Genomic DNA, 22,508 nt, shown 5'->3' on the forward strand with positions numbered 1-22,508 from the left:
ATCCTAGAACCTATATCTAGGACCTGTATATTCTAATAAACTCTTCCTGAATGCTTTTCTTCTTTACTTAGGAAAGCAAATATGACCAATTAATGGGAAGATCAGTACTATTCAAATACTTAATGTATCCCTTTTTATGGTTGGATTTTCAGATGATTGTGTATTTGCTTCCCAATGATAAATAATTAAACCTGTGTTTTGCCACTTGGAATATGAATAAAAACAAGATGAAGAAAAATAATGATATAGAAATGGGTTTAGCTGTAAAACCATGTGTTTGCTGTTGTGTGAGCCCTTTCTCAAAGGACATTTGTGTTTATTTTCCTTTTCTTCAAAGATGAACAGGTGAATGTTGTCTTATGGCATCCAAAATATGGCGTATTTCCTGAGACAGATTGTGCTAGCAGAAGCATGATGTTGACTGAGAAAATAATTTTTTTCTCATTTTGAAACTTCCTAGTTAAATGCATATTGTGAAGCAAACTGTGGTGAGAAGCACTTGTGTAATTGTGTGGATATTACCTGGGTAGTGAAACCTGATCATTTTTGGAAATTGCAGATTTTCATAATTCCCTTAAGAAGTATAGTGAATTCAGCTTTCTGAACACAGTCATAGTGAACACTTTGATCATACTGTTCCCTAAATTAGTATTTATTGAAGACGGTAGCACTCTTTCCTTCCTGTATGAAGCTATATTGTGTGTGAATACATATGTACATGTTGAAAATATGTTGATGTACATTCTGCTGCACAGATGTCTTATTTCAGTAGGAAAGCTGTTAATTCATAGATCAGTATCTAACATAAGGAGTAGTAAAGAACTAGGCAATTCTCATAAAATATGAGTGTAATCTGCTACTGTTTACCTGATTATTAAAGGCAAACCAGAACCATGCCTTTTGAAATTCAGGTCTGACTGTAGGCCACAGTGGGAAGGCTGAGGCTCAGTGGTGCACAAAAATCAACAGCAATAAATATTCATTACAGAAGACAGTGTTTCAGAATGAGATTTGACCAAAACTGTTTGAGGGAACAAATAAAATAAACATCTCATGCCAACTTACTCTTAGCCCCATTTCCATATGTAGTTTTAGGCTATTTAAGGGAATTAATGATGGTGAAGGTGGTAAGGTTACAAGGCATGGAGGTTGCAGGACTTAAGAAGGCAGAGAGAAGGAGGAAGGTCATAGAGAAGGAAGGAAGGAAGGCAAAAAAGGGACAAGAATTAAAGCTGGAGAAGGAGAAGGATGATGAACTGTAAAACTGGCAGGTGGCAGAAATGCACACTCCTCAAGCAGCAGAAATTGGAAATGGAGCAATAGGAAGCACATGGTGGGTACCTGTGTACAAGGAAGCACAGGGCTGGGAGTAGCAAAAAAGCCAGAGATCCTGAGAACATGGTTCAAAACTGCCATGGTACAGTGAGGGCTGGCAACTCCCTGGGGACTGCAGGGACACCCCATGGGACTGGCAGGCAGGAGCAGGCAGCTAGGGGCATGAGGGCAGTCCCAGCCCCAAGCATCAGGCATCTCCCTGGGGACAGGGAGGCTGGGACAGGACATGGGCCTGTGGGCATGTGGTGGTCAGGATCAGACACAGCCTCATGATGGCAGGACATGGCCATGGTGATGTGCATTGCTACAAACTGTTGTTGGACAGTAGAATAGGGAAGTCAAGATGTGGTGTTTGTGGCTGTATTTTGCTGAATGCATGAAGTCATTAATTAAATGTCATAAACATCCAAAGATTTTGTTACATTGTTGTATTTGTTGATGTATGCTGTTGTCTTCTTGTATTGTTTAAAAATGGTAAGAATATGTAAACAATTATAAATGTGAGATAAAAATATAGTGGTGTGATTTGTAGCTTCTGAAACTGCATTGATCTTGTTTACCTTATTTATAATCAAAATAATCAAAACCTGTGTGATGCATAATTGCTCAGCAATGTGAAAAAGAAAATAGTTTTCTGCCTCATATTTTATTTTTCATTTTGATAAATAATAATATTTCAAAATTATGATAAAATGGCCTGCATGTCATCTGGAAATAAGGAGATGGTTTGAGCTTTCCTCTTAAATGTTATTCTTGCTCTCTAATCATTGCATTAATACATCTCCCAAAATGCTCTTGCTCTAGCAAATTTCCCTAACTGTAGTGATTGAACACTGGTCATGCATTTACGTGCAGTGGGAAATTGAAGATATTCCTTTGGGCATAATTTTTCTCAGAAATATTTTAACATCATTAATATGTATAAGTGTAACAGGCTTAAGCAAGCCATAGACTAGGTCACTTCTGATCTGCACGATAATTATTCCTACATGGCAATTAGTATTGCAATAAGTATGTAAAAATGGTGCTGGGGGGAGAATGTACATGTACTGTATTTTTGGAGGCTGGATAACTTTTTGATTGATGATACGACCCATTTCAATTCAAGTTGTTTACTCTGTCATGGTATTAAAATCAGGTTTTCTGACTAAAGCTCACACTATTGCTGTAAGAGAAGAAGAAGGGGTAATAAATATTAGTGGAAAATCGTAAGAAAAAGAATCTTACTTTAAACTAGGCTGTTTAAGGTAGTTGTGGTCATTCACCATTGCAATTGTGACTGTCTCTCTGTGGGTCACTTTGGGCAGCTTCTACTGTGTATGAACAGACTCTCAAAGCGAGACGTGCATTTGAAGACAACAAAGTGAGTGTTTATTGGTCCGCAAACATAAAAGACAGAGATCAATGAACTCCTTGGCTAGATATTCAAATGTGTCTGGTCTGCAACAGGAATCTGATGAGTCTTTGCTGGCCAGGCAGCTGTGAATGAGGTGGAAGAGGGCCACCCTTCTTTCCCCCTTTAAACAAGTCTGCCTTGTTTCTACATTGTTGTCTGCCACCTTCTTTGGGCTTTGATGCCTTTACACATTGATGATTTTCCTCTTGAATCCTTAAGCTGGTAGTTTAAGCTGGTAGCTTTTTTGTGTTTTTACCTTTCTGAGCATGCATGGCTGTCCTCTGAACTTTCTCTGAGGTCTTTTCCATATCTTGGCAACTTCCTTAGAAGTCAGCCTGAGCCAAGGTCAGGCTGCCATGGCATGTCTGAGACACAGCAAGATTGATACCCTAGGGAGAGATCACTGAGCAAGAATCTGAGGTCACATACTATGAGACATAAAATGAGGAACTTAGATGAAATTAATTATTCCTTATATTGTAAGTGATTTAGGAATTTTTAATATTGTGGAGGTTTTAAAATAACCAATATATTAAAATACATTTTAAAAATAATCAACAAAATTTTGTTTTGATGCTGAACATTTGCTTTGTGGCAGTGCTTCTGTTGCCACTATTTCAGTTGTTAATAATGCAGTTTGAAGAAGCAGGAAGAACCACTCCTGGCCTTGAATGCTCAGTTCAAATCTCCCTGCAGTTGGTTTTTTTTTTAAGATTATCCAGATACACAGCCTACAACTGTCCTTTCTTCTGTTCTAGGCAGTGGGCCCCATCATGATCGAAGTTGTGTTTACAACCAGAGCAATATAGTAGATGGAGTTTACTGCCTCCCAATAGCACACTGGATTGAAGTCTCTGGGCATACTGATGAGATGAAACACACAACTGATTTCTATTTTAATATCGCAGGACATCAAGCTATCCATTACTCCAGGTAAAAGAAATGTGCAGAGCTTGGCTGCAAATGTTACAAACAGAAAATCTGAACAGGCATATCTGAAAACTGCATTTGAAGTAAGGAATGTTTGTATGTATGTAACAGTAAACTTTAACAAAGATTCAGCACCTCTTTGCAATTAAATGTCTGTTTAGCAGATCCTAAGTTCAAGGATACCTGTACCCTGTATGGGTCTATTACATTGCATCACATCTGAAAAAGTTTTGTGGCAATTTTTGGGTAGTTATTTTCAAATGCTTGTTTATATACCCTTGTAAAATTGCATGTATGTTATGTGTTTGGTTTGGGATGATTTTACTGAAGAACATGTCCTAGGAAACAAAAGTGATATAATCCAGCACCAGAATTTACTGGTGACATGTTGTCGCTCTTGTGTGGCAGCCACTGCAATTAGTGACAGCTGCTTTTGATGACTTCCACTTTCTGGACATGTATTTAACAAATTACTAAAACTTAGACGAGCCTTAAAATGTTTGTATTTCATAGTGTTCACTTGAGTCCACTGTCCCACTGGTGAAGCATCCTGGCTTGAATAAGGAGACAGTAAAGGTCGAGGAGGGCACCCACCCTTTAGGGCTGCAGGTGAAGCACAGGCTGTATTTAGAGCAACAGGCTGAGCCCTGGAGGTTAACAAAGTGGCACTGAGGAATTTGGGATGCTGTGTACCTTTTTTCCCCATTTCCATTCCATTGATCCAGCAGGAAGTTTGTGGATTGATAATAGTTGTGTGAATGCTGGCAGTCCTGATATGCCACATGCATTACAGAACATTTAGTTATCCCAAAGATGTCACCCTGATCTTTTAAGATTTTCTAAAGCTTTCTGAGTTTACATTCTTGTAGCAAACTTTCTCACACACTTTCTGTACATATTGTTTTTGCATTCCTTTATAGAGGCAGAGAATTTTGATGGACTGGTAGTTTGTCCAGTGTTGTTGGAGAGGTGGCACTTTCACCCTCCAATCCACTGGCACCTTTGGAAAATTATAAATGCTGGAGTCAGCAAATAAACTTGCCTTTTTTACCTTTACAATAGCAGCGGCTCGCATCGTGCTTTCTTGTGTCCTATAGTGACACAAAGTGATATGTATTTTTTTAAGAAATCAAACCACCTTGTACTTTCTTTAGGCCCTAGCACTGTTTTGTGTGAATTTCTCCAGATCACTTTATCAGCTACACCAACCTCACCATCGTGTCTCCTCTTTGTGCTCTTTATCTCCACCCTCTCACAGGGTAGGAAGAAGATTTGTCTTTTCCTCATTAGGCTTGCAGTGTGAGAGGGAAAGCTTTCTTCCCCTTGGTATCTTTTGGAATAGCAGGGATTCATAAACACTTTCAGGTACATTGTAGGTATTTGTGGGACCTTTTCCCTGAGACCCCCCCCCAAGTTATATAGCACGCCTGATAGACTATAGTGTTATGTGGATCTTAAACATCTGTTTCCAATATCCTATCAGAGTAAAGATCTTGTTTATTCCAAAGCACAGGCTTGTCAATTCCAAACAATCTTTGCTTGGCAGAGACATTTTTTTGAAAAAGAACAACAGCTGTCAGAAAGTGAATATCTAAGTACCAAAGGCTAACTTATCTTCCTTTCCAGAGGCAGCAGTGATCCATTTAATGCCACCTTATCTGCATGACTATATGTTTCAAAGATTAGGTAAAAAGCTGCAGATTCTGCCAGAGGATATTTGCAGAAAATTTCCTGGGCTGTGTAGTCTTTTGCAGATGAGGGTCTTCTCCTTCATTCCCTTCTCGCACACACATACCTTCATTGAAAGGCAACCTTATATGTACATCTTAGTAACTCTTATCTCATTTCTTCGAGCTATATTAAGTAAGTGTATGCTGTAACAGTCCTGTCACATAATTATTTCTAATACTTTGAAGATAAGCAGCCTTAAATGTTTTTTAATTACTAACAGTTGGGGGCAGGTTCACCATTCTGCTGGTTATAATAAAGCAGACCAAAAATACTTTAGATTTTTTTGTTGTTGTTGTTTGCAGAGCAGCTGAAGTGAGCTGATGAAAATGCCTTTAATTTGCAATGGATTTATTGATTCAGAAGAGTACTATGAAGATTAATCTAATAATTTTTTTTAATACCCCATATACCCCCCCATATCCCCAAAGCAAAACCAAAACTCAAACAGAAGCAAAAAGCTAGTCCTTCTGCCTGTACAGGTAAATTTCATAGTATGATTAAATCATGGTTTTCCAGCTAACGTTACCTTTTTCCATGCTGTACTAAAGGCAGCAGTGCTGCAGGGAGCTTTATGACCACAAATTCTGAGTCCTGTCACCACTTGTAGGATCTTTACAGTGGTGGAGGCTGGAAAGAAGTGATTTATCAATGAAAACTTTTGATGTGAGCTCATCCACTATGTTACTCCACTTAATAGGGCTGCCATGTGTGAATTAATGAGAAAGGAAGGTTTTCCTCTGTCAAAGGAGGTTCCCGCATGAGCCCTGGGACTGATTTTATTTTTCCCTGTTGAATCACAATTAGACACAGTTGCTCTGAGCTTTGTTGCCATCTTGCTTCTTCATAAAACATGAGCTTCTGCTTTATCTGGGCTGCAGCAGGATGAGAAGAGCCTGCCTCTGGCTGGGACCAAAACCAATTTTGCACTATGCTGAGGCTGACAACAATGCTCTGAGGAATCAGATTTTTCTTATTCGATGTAGATGTATCACTCTTAATTTAGTGAACTTACATTTAAACTTACATTTAGAGAACTCATTTTGTGTTGGCCATTCAGGTGGGAGAGTATATAATGTGGTTTTTAAGCACAGCAGGATTAGAACTAATTTCATGTAAATATGAAGTGGAGCTTTCCCACAGCTAAGAGTCATGACTGATACCTTCATGGCATTAATATTCACTTGGTTTGGAGATGTAATGACACCTTTAACCAAAATCTGATTCAGGAAAAATAATCCAAAACAAAACAATCAGTTTCTTTTTTGTACTAGATAAGATTTTTTTTTTGTACTGCAATAAGATGCCTTCAAATTGCAGGAAAGTTCACTTAGGATGAAGTAATTTTCCAAAGTAAATTTGAGTTATTGTAATATTTTCTGAGAGAAGATGACTTCAGAAAATTTGTGAATCTGGGCCATATTATCTCTGTTTCAGTTCCATGTGTGAAAGGCAGAAGTTCCTAATTTTTAGATGTAGTATACCTTATTATTTATATAAAAACATCTGCATTTCTCAGAAGAAAGGCATTACATAAGAGCAAGAGAGGGAATGATGCCTGAAATTACAAAATACTTAAATAATATGTTGAAGACAATGATGCTTGATGGCAGAATTAGGTGCTATGGAAATGAATATCTCTGATAGAAACAGCCATCTCGTTATTTGTTTCCTATTTCCAGACTGATTTTAGGTGTGTGCTTTTTGTGAGTCATATTTCTTAAATCTGACAAAGAAAAATAATTTTTACATGCCTTGCATGTAGAATGCAGATAAACTAGAATGTGTAAGTGAATTCCTTAGACAACAGCCTCCGTAACAGTGGTATTGTATGGCTGTTAAACATTTTGGAGGAAAATATACAATTAGGAGTCCACAATCAGGGGAGTCACTACATGAGAGTAGCCATGGGTCCTGACAACAGTTTTTTGAGGTACAAGTTTCTTTAGTATCTTTTTTGCATTTTATATATATATATGCCATTAAATACTAATATCTCATGTTCATGTTTTTGGAGTGATTGGGAAGCTGACAAATGTGTTGCTATCATCAGTGGGGTTTTTCCCTAAGACAAAATTAAGGTAATGATAAAATAAAATGTACTCCCATGCTTGGAAATATTATTTTTGTTTCTCAATGGTTGCAAATGAAACACAATTTATGATGTAGTATTTACAAATGTTTTGTGGCTTGTTGGTGAGACAGTTTCCTACAACACTGTCAGTAATATAGGTTATAACCTAAGTTAGGTGTTGAGTGGGAATGATCAGGAGAGTCACATAAGATGTGTGTTCCTGCTTTGTAGTAAATGTTAATGTAGATATGTGGGTGAATGAAGAATGATCCAGGGCAAAATGGAGATGCTTCTTGTTTACCTTGTGGAGGTACTAGAGCAATATTTTGCTCATGGAGCACAGAATTTCTTTCTATGGGAAAAATGAGCATTTGCTTGATTGATATGCATCTTTAATTAGGTGGCAAACAAGAACTTGGTTGAATATATTTGGTTTGGTATGAAATTAGAATTACCTTTGAAAAAGATACAAGAGAGAGCACTTTTTTTTTTAGTCTTTAAATTCTCTTTTTACTGGTTGTAACTCATTCACAAAATAAAATGCCTTTCTGTTTTAAATATAATTCTTACCTACTTTTTTATTACTAAATTGTAAAAAAGGCTTTTAAGAGTAAGCTGTCACAAAAACCCCCTACAGAGTAGTGACATGTGCTACCGTAATAGAAAGCTGCACTGATATTTTATGCCTACATTATGAATTAGGAGAAGAGGTGATGATGTCTACAGAGATTACCATGATTAACATTAAAAGCTGAGAGCTAACTGTCCCCTGTGCCTAAAGAATGCTTGTGATTGTAGAGAAAAGAATAAGAAATAATGAGCTCTGGAACAAAATTCATTGATTGTGTTCTAGTAAAATAGTCCTGATCAAAAAGGACTTAACATCAATAAGAGTTCATCCTTTGATTTCAGTACTTGGGTCTCTAACTGTGAAGTTATCTGGTCATTTTATACATTAAGTAATGAAAATATTCTAAGGCACATTTTTTAATCTGTTTATCCCATAAACTAGGATATCTGACTACTGCTTTGAATTGTTTCATTGTACTGAGCTATAGTCTGAAACTAATATAAATTGGAACCATTGTTTAGTTACCAATGGGAATCACCTTTTATAGAATGGTTCAAAGGTTAATTCTATTTTTTGTCCTTTGTGTATCTTCATTTTTTTCTACGTCACCCCCAGCTGGAGCTGGGAAATGCTTTTACTAGCCTCTGTTGTGAAGAAAATGGGTTTCAAATCAGTGTAAGAAGTGACATTTAAGCAATTTTTTATTTAAGTTCTTGAAAGTGAAGAGGGAGTGTGAGGCAACAGGAGCAAGAGTGAGAAGACAAATTATGAGGCTAGAATTCTATTTGGTTTTAGTCCTTATTTGTTTTCATGTATTTAATTTGGGTGATCTCTGTATTGGGTAACAAATGCATTTTTCTTCCACATTTGTTGTCCATCCAAACAGAAAGCTTCTCCTTTTGTGAACTCCCCACACTGTGCCCTACACATTAATGGCTAAAACCAGGAAAAATTATTCTATTTTTCCAAGTTTTGTCATCTTGCTTAGGCAGGATGGCACTTAGCTGGGGTAGCCCAAGCCAGGCTACTGCTGAGTTAGCTACAGATCTCAGTCTTGTGAACTGTGAACAGAAATAGGGTTAGGATGTGCCAGCAGTGCAGTCACATGCCATGAAGTCGAATACTGTGGATGAACTAGATGGTAGGAACTCTCTTTTCAGTTATTTTGATTTTTTGAGTATTAGCAAATGGCTGCTGCCAGCACAGCTCTGGGTCTCTTGCTGTTACCTACTGCCTGAGCACCCAAAAGGAACTTGACATGGAAACCCTGGACGTCACTCATTTCTAATTGCATTTCTTGTGAGTGCTGGGTAGCAAAGGAAATATACCTTTAGAAAAGGTAATTTTGCCAGAAGAAAAAAAAAAGTCACACAGCTTCTAGATTAAAGATTTTTACATGACTGTCATCAGCATTTGAAGTCCCAGTATTACTTCTACCTACAGTGACTGGTCTGTTAAACCTGATGAATTGCTATTAGCTAGCAGGCTGCCAGATTTGTTACCTCCTGCAGTGGCTGAGGGACACAAATTTTTGGCTAGGCTTTGGGATGTAGTTGAAGTAATGTCTGATGAACAGTACACTACCTATGTGAATAAGCTAAAGGAAATCTTAGCATGGTGTCTGGTTAGTCTTGTGAGTGTTTTATGGAGTTTTTTTTCTGTAGTCTTCTTTACCATCCTGCCATTCATATGTGGTTTTGGCAATGGCTGTTTGAGAATTTTTTATTTAGAAGGATGATTATTCTGGAATGAGTATTTCATTAGTAAAATGGCAGCAAGCAGAGTCTGGCTGTTGATGAGAAGATGAGACCTTTAATCAGTTGGCCAGTAACAGGTAATATTTACTTAAAAACATTGTTGCTCTTTAAAATGGATCTTTTCATAGGTGTGCCTCTGCACAAAAATTATTTCCTTACTTCTTAAGAAAAAGTTACAATTCTGTGTCTTTCTGGGAGAAAAAAACAGAAGGAAGATTGGGAACCCTCCATGGAAAAACCTGGAGGAGTAAACGTAGTTCTGTTTTTCTCTGTGGGATATAACAGAAAAATGTTGCTAGTCCGGTAAGTATGAATTTTATGTGGGGTATCACTGTTAGGGAGCAGAAACTATTGTTGCTTCTAATTTCTCTGTGTGTTTTACTGTGTCTCCCTGCCGCTTGTCCATATTTCTTCTGGGGGTTTTCAGCCCTTTTTCCTGCCTCTTTACTCTTTAACATTCAGGCTGTCAGCGAGGGAGTAGAGTTCTGTCTCCATTGGAAAGCAATTTGCTGGTATTGCCGGCTGTGAATGAAATTGACTGAGATTGTGAAATCCTGGGCAATTTAGCTCACAGCTGGGATGACAAGGAAGGGGCAGCATCACTCTCTCTCTGAAGATGATGTTCCAGTTTTCTTCCAGATATTTATTTCCTCCTAGCTTTTACATGCATTTATTAGGTGCCAGGTAATTGCTGGCATTTCTTAATGCAGTTTATCCAAAGATAGCAGAACTCTTTCTGAAAAGCAGAGATTGTTTACACATCCTAATTGCTATTTAGCCTACCAGGAGGGACTAAACTCAGATTTCTGTTTGTTGTTGGAAAAACTTCACTAACACAACTCCATAAGTTACACCTGGTGAACCTGTTGAACCAGGGATGTGTGTTTGCAGAGTAAACTTACTCTGCCTCCCCTTCCAGTGATTTTTTGCAGGCACAGCTCCCAGGGCAGATTGGCCCAGCCAGCCTGAGGCTGACTCTTACAGAAAAAAAGTCTCAGAGCAAGAGAGTTTTTGCTCCCCAAATGTGAAAAGTGATGCCATCAGGTGTTTTATTACCACCAGCTGGTTTGGTGTTTACTTACTTGCTCAGTGTATACTATATTTCTGAAAGAGGTGATCTGAAAGTAAAAAAAATCTGAAATAAACATCTGCATAGTTATTTTAAATTAAATGGGAAAAACATTAAAGATACTTCATTTGAAACAGTAGCAAGCCATAGCTATTAAGTTATGAATTCTACCTCTATCTTGAATAATTTTTGTAAATGCTGAGATAGAAATGCAAGTTTTCATGCTTAAATGCTCTAGATATTTACAAGATAATTAAAAAAATGAACCTCCATATGAAAATATGGAGAATCCTACTTAAAGGATAAAACATTTTTTATTAGAAAGTAAACTGGAATATAGCTCTAGTTCCTTTGAAGCGTGTCTCACAAACATAAATATTTTATTTCTCAAGACTAAATAGAGATTATCCAGTTGTTGCTGTATTTTCCCATATATAATTTTCTCTGTATAAGGAAAAAAAAAGCAACAAAGAAATGAACTGCATTTGTCTTCCCAGGGAACATATTAAGAGGCTGAACTGAAAATCTCTTGTTCCCTCCTTTAATGCTTGTACTTTGGGAAATTTAATTTCAGGGAGTCAGGTAGATAATCCCTGCTGTTGTTCAGAAGTTTAATGTGTGTCCTCCCATGAACTGTGATAAAAATTGAGACAAATGTCATAGACATTGCCAAGCTTTAAGAAATGTGTATTTCTTCTTTGGTTCAGTAGACAGCATGGTTTATAAGTTTAAATGAAATGTCTTTTTTCTTTGATGTGAAAAACCTAGTAATAGATTTTAAGCATCAAGAAGAGGATAAAGGCAAAATATGCATTTCAGTTTTATACAGACACAAGAAAATGTGGAATATATAAAAAAAATAGTATTTGAATAGGTGGTTGCTTACTTTCTCCCTTTCTTCTCTTTCCTTCCCTCCTCTTCCCTCCCATCCATCAGCTGTGGGTCAGCAATGAGGATCTCTATGACTGTCATTTAGTTCAGGGGCTGGATGCTGGGCAGTAGTACAAGGGGATGGATGTTGATGTGCTTCTAGAGCCTTTTCTTTTTTAATTATTCTTTTTTAGTTTAACTAACTTCTCCAGGACTGCCTTTTAAAAGCACTTCAGAACAGTTCTATCCAGTGCCATCATTTTCCCAAGGTGATGATCTGATAAGGAGGATATGCAGCTTCCCTAACAAGACAATTTCTTTAATTTTCCTTCTTTCTGTGGTCCAGCTGCCAGCTTGAAGGGTTGGCTGTGTGCAGACCAGTCCTAAAGAATGTTAAATACTGCTTTCACTGCAGAAGACTGAATTTCTCAGCTTCCTTGTAGTAATGAGTTGCTTCAATCTGGTGAGATAAAAGGAGGAAAAAGCTTCTCAAATATATCTCTAGTCTTGGTAATAAGGTTTTCCAGTGTGTTTAACAAATGTATAAAGTCAAGCTTCAGCTGATAATGTAAACACATTTAAACAAACTTTAATAACAGTAGGTCACTTTGAAATATTTGTTCAAATGCTTGAAATTCAAATTTCCAATCAGGTTCAATGATACTGCTAGGAAAATAAAGAAATCTGAAAGGAAAAAAAAAGAGACATTTAAAAAAAATAGAGAACCCCTGGTAATTCATGTCAGTCTTTGCTCTCCAATAAAAACTGCAGCATTGATTGTTCATAAATTTAACTGTCATGATTTTTTCCCATTTTGTCATCCAAGACTTCTTCAAGACATTCCACTATACTTTGTAGTTTTGTGTCAAAAAGGTACACATAGGTTCTTCTGGGGCCTCTTAGCAGCTCCATTACCATCCCAGCCTCAACCTTTGATGTTGGCTACTCATCCACCAGGATTATTAATCTTATGTTTAGAATCCAGAAACCAAGTACATTATCTAAAATGAAGTTTTCTGACAATTTTTTTTGTGGTAGCACTATACACATGTTCCTTTGTTTTGACTTTGCTGTGAGGACACCTTATTTTAGATGTTTATGTAACTGATGTGGTGAGGTTAATCCCCTTTTTCTCCATATTTCTAAGGTGTTTCCCTCAGCCTATGCTGTTCTGTCAGCATGTATCTGTCTGTCTTTAAAATTCAAATAAATGAACTGATGTGTGTTTAGAAATTCTGGATAAATTGGAATGAACATGGATACAGAGCTCATCAAGGCTGTTTTCAGATGGTATTACAGGGGATGAATGTACATCTTTCTTTGACTGTTGGAGTTCTGAGAGATTCCATTATTTTGTACATGTGCATATGGTGCCATGTGGATCACAAGGCCACCTAGCAATAATCTGTGCTTTGCAATTATGCAATTTTCATTAATATGTACTTGTTTCTGAACTATTGGAATGTATTTTCATTAGATCTGGAATGCTACATTTTGAAAACTGGATTAATCTTCTATTGTTTTCCCAGTCTAGATTCCTAAGCAGCTGCTAATAGGTAAACTCTCAAAGAAGACTAAATATATTTTTACCAATGATTCCCAAATCTTCTCAGGCACCAACCTAAAGTTCATTTGTAGCAGTTTAAGTCAATTTTGTTGAGATGATTTAATGTATAGGTGCCAGCAGTGGCATCATTCCCATTGCTAAGCATTACTGTTAGAAATTCTCATTTCTAATGCCAAGAGATTCATGGTTTATTGCGGTTTGGCTGAGTTTAGCAGCCTGTTGTTCTTGTGTTTCCGGGTAGTTGTTCTAATTCAAAACAAATGGAAATGTTGGCAATCTAACGGAGACATATGTAGGAAGTAACCATTGGCAACCATGGTTGCATGAGACAAGATTCTTTAATTGGAGCATTTAGGCATTAATGCTCACAAGCCAATGGAGGAGTCCTTTCCAAGTTGTTCAGTACAAGCCTTGGAACCTGATTCTCTTCTCAGGCTGTATTTTTGTAACTGCTTTCAGAGAATGTTTATAAAATGAAAGTGCAAGAAGAGTCATTCCTTACAAAGGCAAATCTTGCTTTCTGCTGCCTACAGTGTGCTCCCTAGGTGTGGCAGCAGCTCTCTGGCTACAGACAGTGGCAGCACAACTTTCCCAGGCATTGTCCTGGGGAAGGCTGTGAGAAGATCAGAGAAAAGCATGAGAAACAATTCTTATCTTCACTTGCTGCACCTGTTGTGAACATGTGGAATGTGTTATGGAGGTTTGTTTTCCAAAGGGTGGTTTCTTAATTGGCCAATGGTGATGGTGTTTTAATTGAAGGACCAATTGGGTAAAACTGTATTGGACTGTCTGTAAGGGGAATGGGTTTCTTAATAAGTATAGTGTAATAAAGTGATTGATTCCTTCTGAGAATCATGGAGTCAATGCTAATTATTACCTCGCCAGGGACACCCTGCTACCACACTTAGGCATCCATTGAAACCTTGTGTGGACTTAGGCATCCATTGAAACCTTGTGTGGACTTAGGCATCCATTGAAACCTTGTGTGGATGTTTGAAAACAAATTCTGGCAAAGTCCTGTAAGGCTAGATCTGGACACCCTGTTCTCCAAGGCATTGGTGTGCTTGTGAATAATTTCTTTCTTATCTTCACAGTAGAAATACATAGAAAAATGTGACATAAAATATTTCACTTTGAATACAGGGAGAATAACACTTAATCTTCCATATTTCAGTTTTGGCTATGTGGGTAAAGTCTTATGTGGCCACATTACTTTAAATCATATCTAGACTAGAGACAAAATAGATTAGAAAAATGTATAAGAGATAAATTAATTTGCTTTAAGCTTTTTAATGGAATGAAGTGAAGAAGAAGGGAGAAGAGTTTATGTTGTGGGTCTTTTCACTGTATAGATTTGAATGTACTGTGAGGTTGATAACAGCAATTCCACTGAACTTACTGGAGTATGTGAGCTTACTTTAGAGACAAAATTAGATAAATTTAATCTATTATTGTGTCTGCAGAACAAATATGCAATGAATGACAGTGGTTTCCACAGGATATGTAAACTTTTATGCCTCTGGAGTTGAAGCAAAATAAATTGGCTTGAAAGGAACTCTGTGCTACCATAGTTTGACTACTTCTGGTGTCTGGGATAAACAGCGTAGTTTAATGAAGACTAAGAAAGAGGATCTATTACTATTTGTAAAAGACATTCAGGAATTACTAAAAAGGGGGAAGAAGAATTATTGAAATTGAACCTTCTTTAAGATCAAATGGATATTAATTGCTTCTGAATGAATTTAGAGTGTAAATTAGAACAAGGTTTCTGTCATCAAAGGAATGATGTCTGAATTCTGGCATGACCTTTCAAATAGGGCAGGAAGGACAAGGAACCTAAATTATTTCAAGATGGAGTTTGATAAATGAATATAGGTAGTGCTTCCAGAAATGGAAATTAAGGTTTATGATTATAGTATCATAGATCATAGGCTCAAAGAGACCTCAGAAAGTATCCAGTCCATTTCCTTGCCCCAACTTAATCTCAATTACATTTAAATCATTTCAGGTTTATCCAGCCTGATCTAAAATATGATCTTATCTTAGTGATGAGACTCTATAGGCCTGTTAGTTGCCCATTCAATTACCTCACTATTCCAACCATTAAAAAGCTTTACTAATCTCAATTTAAGTCTTCCTAATGCAATTCAAGTTAATTTCTTCTTGTTCTCTCCACAGAAGACATGGAGAACAAATTAGTATCCTGCCCCTCTATAGCCCTTTAATATATGCTTGGAAACGATTTTTTTCTCAGAATCAGAGTAGTTGACTTTGGAATATCTCACTGTATTTATATTGATATTAGTCCTTGGATCTTTCTGTCTTTTCTCTGAAAACTTGTCTTCTAGAACTCTGTTTGTTCTGGCACTCTCTGCTGAGCTCTTTGGGTGTTTCTCTTCCTTTGTCCCAATTTTCCTGATGATGGTCTACCAGTACTGAATGCAACAGAAGGATTATTTTGTGACTTTCAAGCATAGTGCTACTGCTTACCCAAGTATTATTGTCATTTTTGCAGTGTGGGATGTGGTTTACTTCCCAGTTGTCTACATGTTTTCATCAAATAAGTGCCCTGCTGTGGCAGGACATAGGATGTTAGGAATGTTCTTGATCTCTGCATCTGTCCTTATGAGGGTTTTTTTTTTTTTTTTTTTTTGTGAGTTTCTTTTAATAAAGCTCTTATGCTTCTTGTAAGGGAATGTTTGGGATTGCTGTGGAAGGGGAAAATGGGCCACAAAAAGAAAATTTTGTGGATCTGTAGACTAAAGTCTTATGTGACTTTAATTCTTCTCATGTGGGTCTTTTTTTCCTGGTGAATTCAAAGCCAGGACAATCCTGAAGCACACACAGAATGCACTGGAAGGTTGTGAAAGAGAAGACAGCAAAACCTGAGGGCAGTGCAACACTGGAACCACTTTGTAGCTGAGTGTCTGGGTAATACTTTATTTCAGTTACAGGTTTGATATTATTCTTACCTGCTTTACTTTTATCACGTTGTCAGCTTGAGGTCAAACCTTAATGGCTTATTTGCCTGGCATATCAGTAAATGAGATGGTTTTATGCCACAGATTTGTGAACATGCAATAAATAAGATACTATTAAGCATAAGACTCAGAATTCAAGGGCTTGAGAAACTCTGCATATTGCTAAGCTGACAAAGCGTTGTTCTAAAGTGATAAAAGCAGGTGTTTCTTTCTACATTCCAAGTCTACTCCCATGTGAGAAGCTAGATAAGTAGTTCAAATTACATCTAAGAAGAAAATTTGCCAGACCTTAATTGCTTTTCATCAGAGTTCCAAATAAGAAGGAGTAAAAAAATCCACCTTGGAGCTACATTGTAGCCTGTTTAATTCTCCTCATTAAAAGCCCTGAGGTAGAAATCTTGACTTCACAATAAACTGCACTCTTTCAGTGGTGAAGCATAACAAATGTGTAACTTGTGCTCCTTCTACATTTGACATTTATGTAAGAGCAATTTTTTGTTCAAGAATAGAAGTAGTTTCTACAAGGTCTGCAGATGTGTCATTTCAGTAGGATATAGTTTTATCATTAATCAGTACTTTTCTCTGGTGGCTTCTGCTAAGGTTATGGCCATTTATTCCATCTCTCTTTATAAGAGTGATCTTATTAAGCCTGTTTATTCTATCTTGGAGTTAGACCATAGCATCATCAAACCTTTCTGTCTTGGTCTGGCCACTAGTACTTGACTCTATGCTGGGAAATCAAGTGCATCCAACTTGTTCCCAGTCAATCCTGCTTAAGTCAGGCCTCTCACCATGAAGGGTCCATCAGTTTGTCTTCTGCAAGGGGACTTTATCAGTAAATCAACAGGAGAAGGGATTAAGACCACAGCAATTTACCCTTGTGCCCTATGCAATATGCAATGAAATGTCAATGTCGTAACCCCCCAGTCCTACATTATTATTTCATTGATAAGGAGACATTTTGCTGAGAGATCTTTCTGTCCTTTTTTAAACAGACTATAGTAAAACCAAAATTTCTGTACAAGACCAAACAAGGGACCCCTCTGTTTTGATATCTGTCCATTCTGTCTATTTTGGAGGAAGACACAAGACTAAAAAATTATTTTTAAAATGTTGCTATTTTTCTCATCTCTTGGTAGTTACTTTATAGGTGAAGCTACGTGGAATTTTATATTCTTTATGTATTTTATTTAGATAAAGCCAGTTGGTTTGCCCTTCTTATGTATATTATGTTTAAACAGTTGTTAAATTCCCTCTAAAAAATGTTAAATCCTTAGTCTGCCCTCCTTTGAAAGTATTTTCACAAAAAATATCTGGAATCTACTGTATTTTGAATATTTTCATTTTTCTGTATCTTTCTTGATACAATAAAATATTAGTAAAAATTTGGAATTTGAGTGCATAGAATAGGATCAATGATTTTTAGACCATTACTGTAAATTTTCTGTTACTTTCAGTTCACTTCTTGGTACAGGCTCATATTTCCACTTTGATCTCTTTATAAAGCAATGCTTTCACCGAGTGTCACTACAAGCAGGTACTGTTTCCCTTTCTATTTGATTATAGTTAGCTTAAAACACAGTGATGTGCATGTGAGATTATTTATTCCAGGACTTATTGCTGAGATGCCATCATCGACTGTGAATCTCATCTGCTCCTTTACTGCATATTCATTTAGTTTAATTTGACACCACTGGCAATTGAAACTAAAAATTGTTTGGGCAAACTTTAGTCTTTCCTTATTGAGTAGGTTCATCTGTTTGGAAAGACCTTAACTTGAAAAAGGAATCCCATGTTGAATATAGGTCAGCAATGACATGCTGTAGAAGAACTGCCAGGGAACTTTAAAGAGGGATAAAAGCCTTTGAAGCACAAGAAGTCAGTAATCTTTGGTTCTTCTCAGAAATGTACTCTTTTCAGTACTGGGCATAATATATTCAAAAAGAGAGAGAGTCCAAAGGCAAACAAGAGTGATCAGATGCTTTGAATATATGACAAGCATGTATGTGTGTATGTGTGAAGAATGGAAAAATGTGCTGGAGTGTGTTAGTAACTCAGAGATAAATAAAAGGGTTTTACAGAGTGGAAGGAAATCATCTGTTCTTTGTGTCCATTGTGGAGACAAGAAGGTGTGTCTATGACCTGTGACTGCACGATTCATATTGGACAAAAGAATTTTTTTTTCTGAGGTGAGGATAGTAATCAGTGTGTTTTCTACATATCGAAGAATATTTGAACATGCTCAGATCTTCCACTGGAGAACAGAATTTGGTCATCTGAAAATTCTTCTCTGTCTGTGAATGCATTTCAGGGCATTAGACAGCAATCTAAGTAACGTTTCCAGATTGGTCTGACAAAAGTACAGGAACCTCATCTGATTTCTAGGAAGTGCTCACTGTCACAGATTCAGAGAAAAGAAAAAGGAAGGCCTGGAAGAGAGATGTCTAATTTGGTACTTCAGGGAAGGCACACACAGACCTATAAATAAGCTGCTATATGTTGTTAGTAGGATGCCACTGGCAAAAGAAGGAGCACGTGCAGGATGATAGGTCTGGGTCATCATAATCCAGTGGTATTGCCATTTGAAGTGATGTGCCTTGTCACAAGGCAGAGAATATAGAAAAGATGAAAGATCATCTCAGCTATAGCTGAGGATTTCCTATATTCTAATTTTGAATATGCCCAAAGCAATACTTCTGGAAATCTTTTTTGTGTCATATGAGACAGGGAACAGACATCTGGTCTTTGAACTAGTTTAAATTTGGCTGAAAGTTGAAAATTTCTATGAAGCTTTTGGTTCAGACAGATCATAATTTTAGATTAAAAATCCACCTTATAAAAAAATTCTGAATGAGTTCCTACTCCAATGCCTTCAGGAGAGGAAATAGGAATGCAGTGTAATTGGAAACAGTCTCTAGCAGTTCAAGTGCTGCAAAAATCATCTGTAACCGAGTTGTACTTCAGGCCTGTATTCCCTTTGGGCTGCTTGCTTGTAGTGGTACCAGGGTAATAGCACTACATTGGTGCAAAAAACCACTCTGTATGCCTAGAAGCAACACAAAATGCTGGGGGTAAATTGACTGAATTATATACGTTGCTCTTCTGGGAATGCAGAGTAAGTTTTACTGCAAATTCCATGTAGCTGTGGTTGCATGCTATACCTTTAGGAAATAAGAATCTTGAGGGAGGACAGAGTCAATTTAATCATTATTTTCTTTGTTGTTTCAGCTAAATGGCTCTTTTTTGTTATATGTGTATTTTAGTACTTATCTCAGTCATCAGATGCTTAATGGGATCTAAGGGAGTCTGGTGTAGAAAAGTGAAGTAGAGTTCAGGCTTTAACACAGGCTACCCCTTCATCTGGCACTGAGGGATGATTCAATCCATCAATTTTCATTTAAAATAATAGACTGGACCTTGTTCAAAAATATCACTGGTATAAACAAATGGCATCGTTGATGGATCATTGTTGCTAATAACCAATGACAAATACCCTGCTTAGTTTGGCAAAGTCCTCTCTTTTGATTAAAGCTGGCAACTATCAGGATAAAAGGACACCTGTCAGTACCTGATAGATATTCTTATGAAATGTGTTCCTAAGTGCCAAATCCTATCCTTTTCTATAAGAACTGTAATTCTTAGAGGGTTGATTAATTTTAAGGTAGATTCTAAGATGCCTTCTTCTAGCACACTGATGATTGGTCAGATCTGGAAGCAGTACCTGAGTCATCCCAGCTTGCAACTCAGTATTTTAAGGAACTTTCAATTTAGGATCTGTTTGTCTCGAAGCATTATTAGCAAAAGTAAAACTGGAGTGCTGAAGAAGCAGAGTAAACATTGGTGTCATGGAGGAAGAGCTGACTGCCTGATGCAGTAACCTGGTGTCTTCCCCTAGGTCAGGTCACCTTCCTTGGAAATCAAATCCCTACAATTCCAGTTGCTGGGCTGCTTTTGTACTGTACTAAGATTGAGAGGTATGGTGTGTCATGCTTTGTGAACCCGCCTGAGAATTAGTCTGCACCATTAAAAAATAAGTTTCACACTGCTAATTTTTCATTGCCTCAGACTCATTTTCTCTGTAGGGATGGGAAGACCATTTGCATACCCATTGATTAAAAGGAATGCATTTGCTATTTTAGATGTATTCACTCTGAATTGTTATATATAATATAACAATGTTATATATAATTCACTCTGAATTGTCATTTTAATCCAGACTGTGCAGGGTCCTGGGGGAAAGCCAACAAACACAATATATGTCTAGATAATTAAAAATAATTTGAGAGTGCCAGAAAAGAAATGTACAAGTGTTTGCAGGGTGTTCCATATTTACTCCATGGTAATGATAAATAATTGTTGGTTTTCTCAGTTTATAAGTCAAAAAGCAGGTTTTAAATATGTCAGCCTTCAGTCTGGGCTCTATAAAAATAAACTGAATAACATTTGCCTAACATTTAGTCCATATTACCACAGCTTCATGCTTCTCACATTAATTCATCCGTTGGACGCCTAAAAGTCCCCTTAAGGTGGGTAAATATTGTATCCATACTACTGGTGGGGAACTGAAGTGTAGGGCAGGCTGAAAGTAGCTGACAGAAAGTACCTATAAAGAAAGGGTTTATAGATAATCTTCAAGTCTTAATCTCAGAAGATCACTAAATATCCTTGATGTTTAAATCACTCTAGGTGTTTTCTTCATTGATAAACTGCCTCTGGCTGAATTGACCATGTCTTCTGGAGCCAAACACAGTTTATTATCCTTGATGCACAGAGTAAAGACGTACATTGACAAAGTGCCATTTTTATATTAAAGCAAAGTTTCAAGTAGAATTTTGCTAAAACACTGTCCTGTTTTGATATTTTGGGAATATCAAAGGGGTTTGGCTGAAAAGATTCAAGGTCTATTGATCACTAATAATTTCCTAATGTTTTTTGATGTGCTTACGGGTCACATAATCTGCTGCTGGAATACACCCGTATGTGAGCTGGAAAGCAGTGGCTGTCAGAGAGCTCAGAGCACTATGACTTGACAGTTTAGAGGGGAATGTAAAAGAACTTTCTTTCCCATGCCAAATAGTCTTGTGGCTAAAATCTAGCTACCTACTGAACTTCAGAGGCAACTTAAGGAAGGGCCACATTGAAAAGGAAAACTAAAGGTTATATCATTAAGGAAAGAGATGTAAAACTTAAATTACCACATTCTTGCTTGGTTCAATATGTATGTTTTCCTGATTCTTAGCATAATGAAGGCCTCAGTAGGGCCATCAGAAAATCTATATATAAAATATAGCTGCTAAACTCTCCATTAGTCTCTGTACTCACACATGCACTAACCCCTTTTATTCCTTCCTTCTGATGTCAGAAAAAGGTAAGGTCTGAACTAGATAAAGCCAAATAGAAATATAGGTACTATGCAGTAGGATTATCCTAGAACTTTTACATAAATTGGCTGATAGGAAAGCTCTGCAGTACTGTTTTCTGCATGGTAAAAGGATGGTAAACTCTTGGCCAGCAAGACCAAGAATTACAGTTATTTGTAGGTGGGTAGATAAGGAGCTTGTAGATGAAGGTCAAGGCTACATCTTGATCCTCTCAAAGGCTAAACTTTAGGAACTAATCATAAAATAATTCACAAGAATTGCCTGTCCTAAAATATATCTCTTAGGTCATTCTCTGAATGCCTCCATTAGTTTAGTCAATTGTGGGGAAAGACAGTGATAAAAATTTGGTAAACTTCAGATTGTTCAGTAAATGCAGCTAGTGTTGTGCAATACAGGAGGTCTTGTCATGTACAAGACCTGTTAGGCTGCAAGAACAAAATAAATAAATGGTCTGTATCCCAGGGGTCTTGCAGATAGCACAGCTGTGATGTTCACCCATTAAAAAATCATTGGGGGAAAAATTATAAAGCATTGGTTTATCAGTAAGAAAGAGAACTACTCAGAATTTTGTTTATCACAGGAATGCTTTAGTCACTTTTAATTTAATCAAATCCTAAAAACCACACATTTTTCCCTCCCATCAAGGTAATTTAATGCATTAAATGTTTCACAAAGTATCAAGTGAATTACATATGTATGAGTCTTCAGGAAAGCCTTTGAAGAAAGGGTACTAATGTTCTTGTTCTTGAAATAATATCCTCATATTGTCACAAGTTATTAGTGATATTGCCATTTCTCTGTCCCGGTAATGGGGTTTTGTAGTCATTGCTCATCTCCAGCCATTTGTCA

At 37.1% G+C, this 22,508-nt stretch overlaps 1 protein-coding gene across 1 annotated transcript in view; it reads left to right on the forward strand.

Annotated features, from left to right (window-relative positions):
* EPM2A (EPM2A glucan phosphatase, laforin) overlaps positions 1-22,508 on the forward strand; it is a 36,540-nt gene that overhangs the window by 9,522 nt on the left and 4,510 nt on the right. Inside the window, exon 2 of the mRNA XM_053974441.1 lies at positions 3,490-3,664. Within this exon, the coding sequence (XP_053830416.1) occupies positions 3,490-3,664 (175 nt within the window). The remainder of the gene's footprint in view (positions 1-3,489; positions 3,665-22,508) is intronic.

This window comes from Vidua macroura, chromosome 3 (genome assembly GCF_024509145.1).
Source record: "Vidua macroura isolate BioBank_ID:100142 chromosome 3, ASM2450914v1, whole genome shotgun sequence".
In the NCBI taxonomy this organism is placed as follows: domain Eukaryota; kingdom Metazoa; phylum Chordata; class Aves; order Passeriformes; family Viduidae; genus Vidua; species Vidua macroura.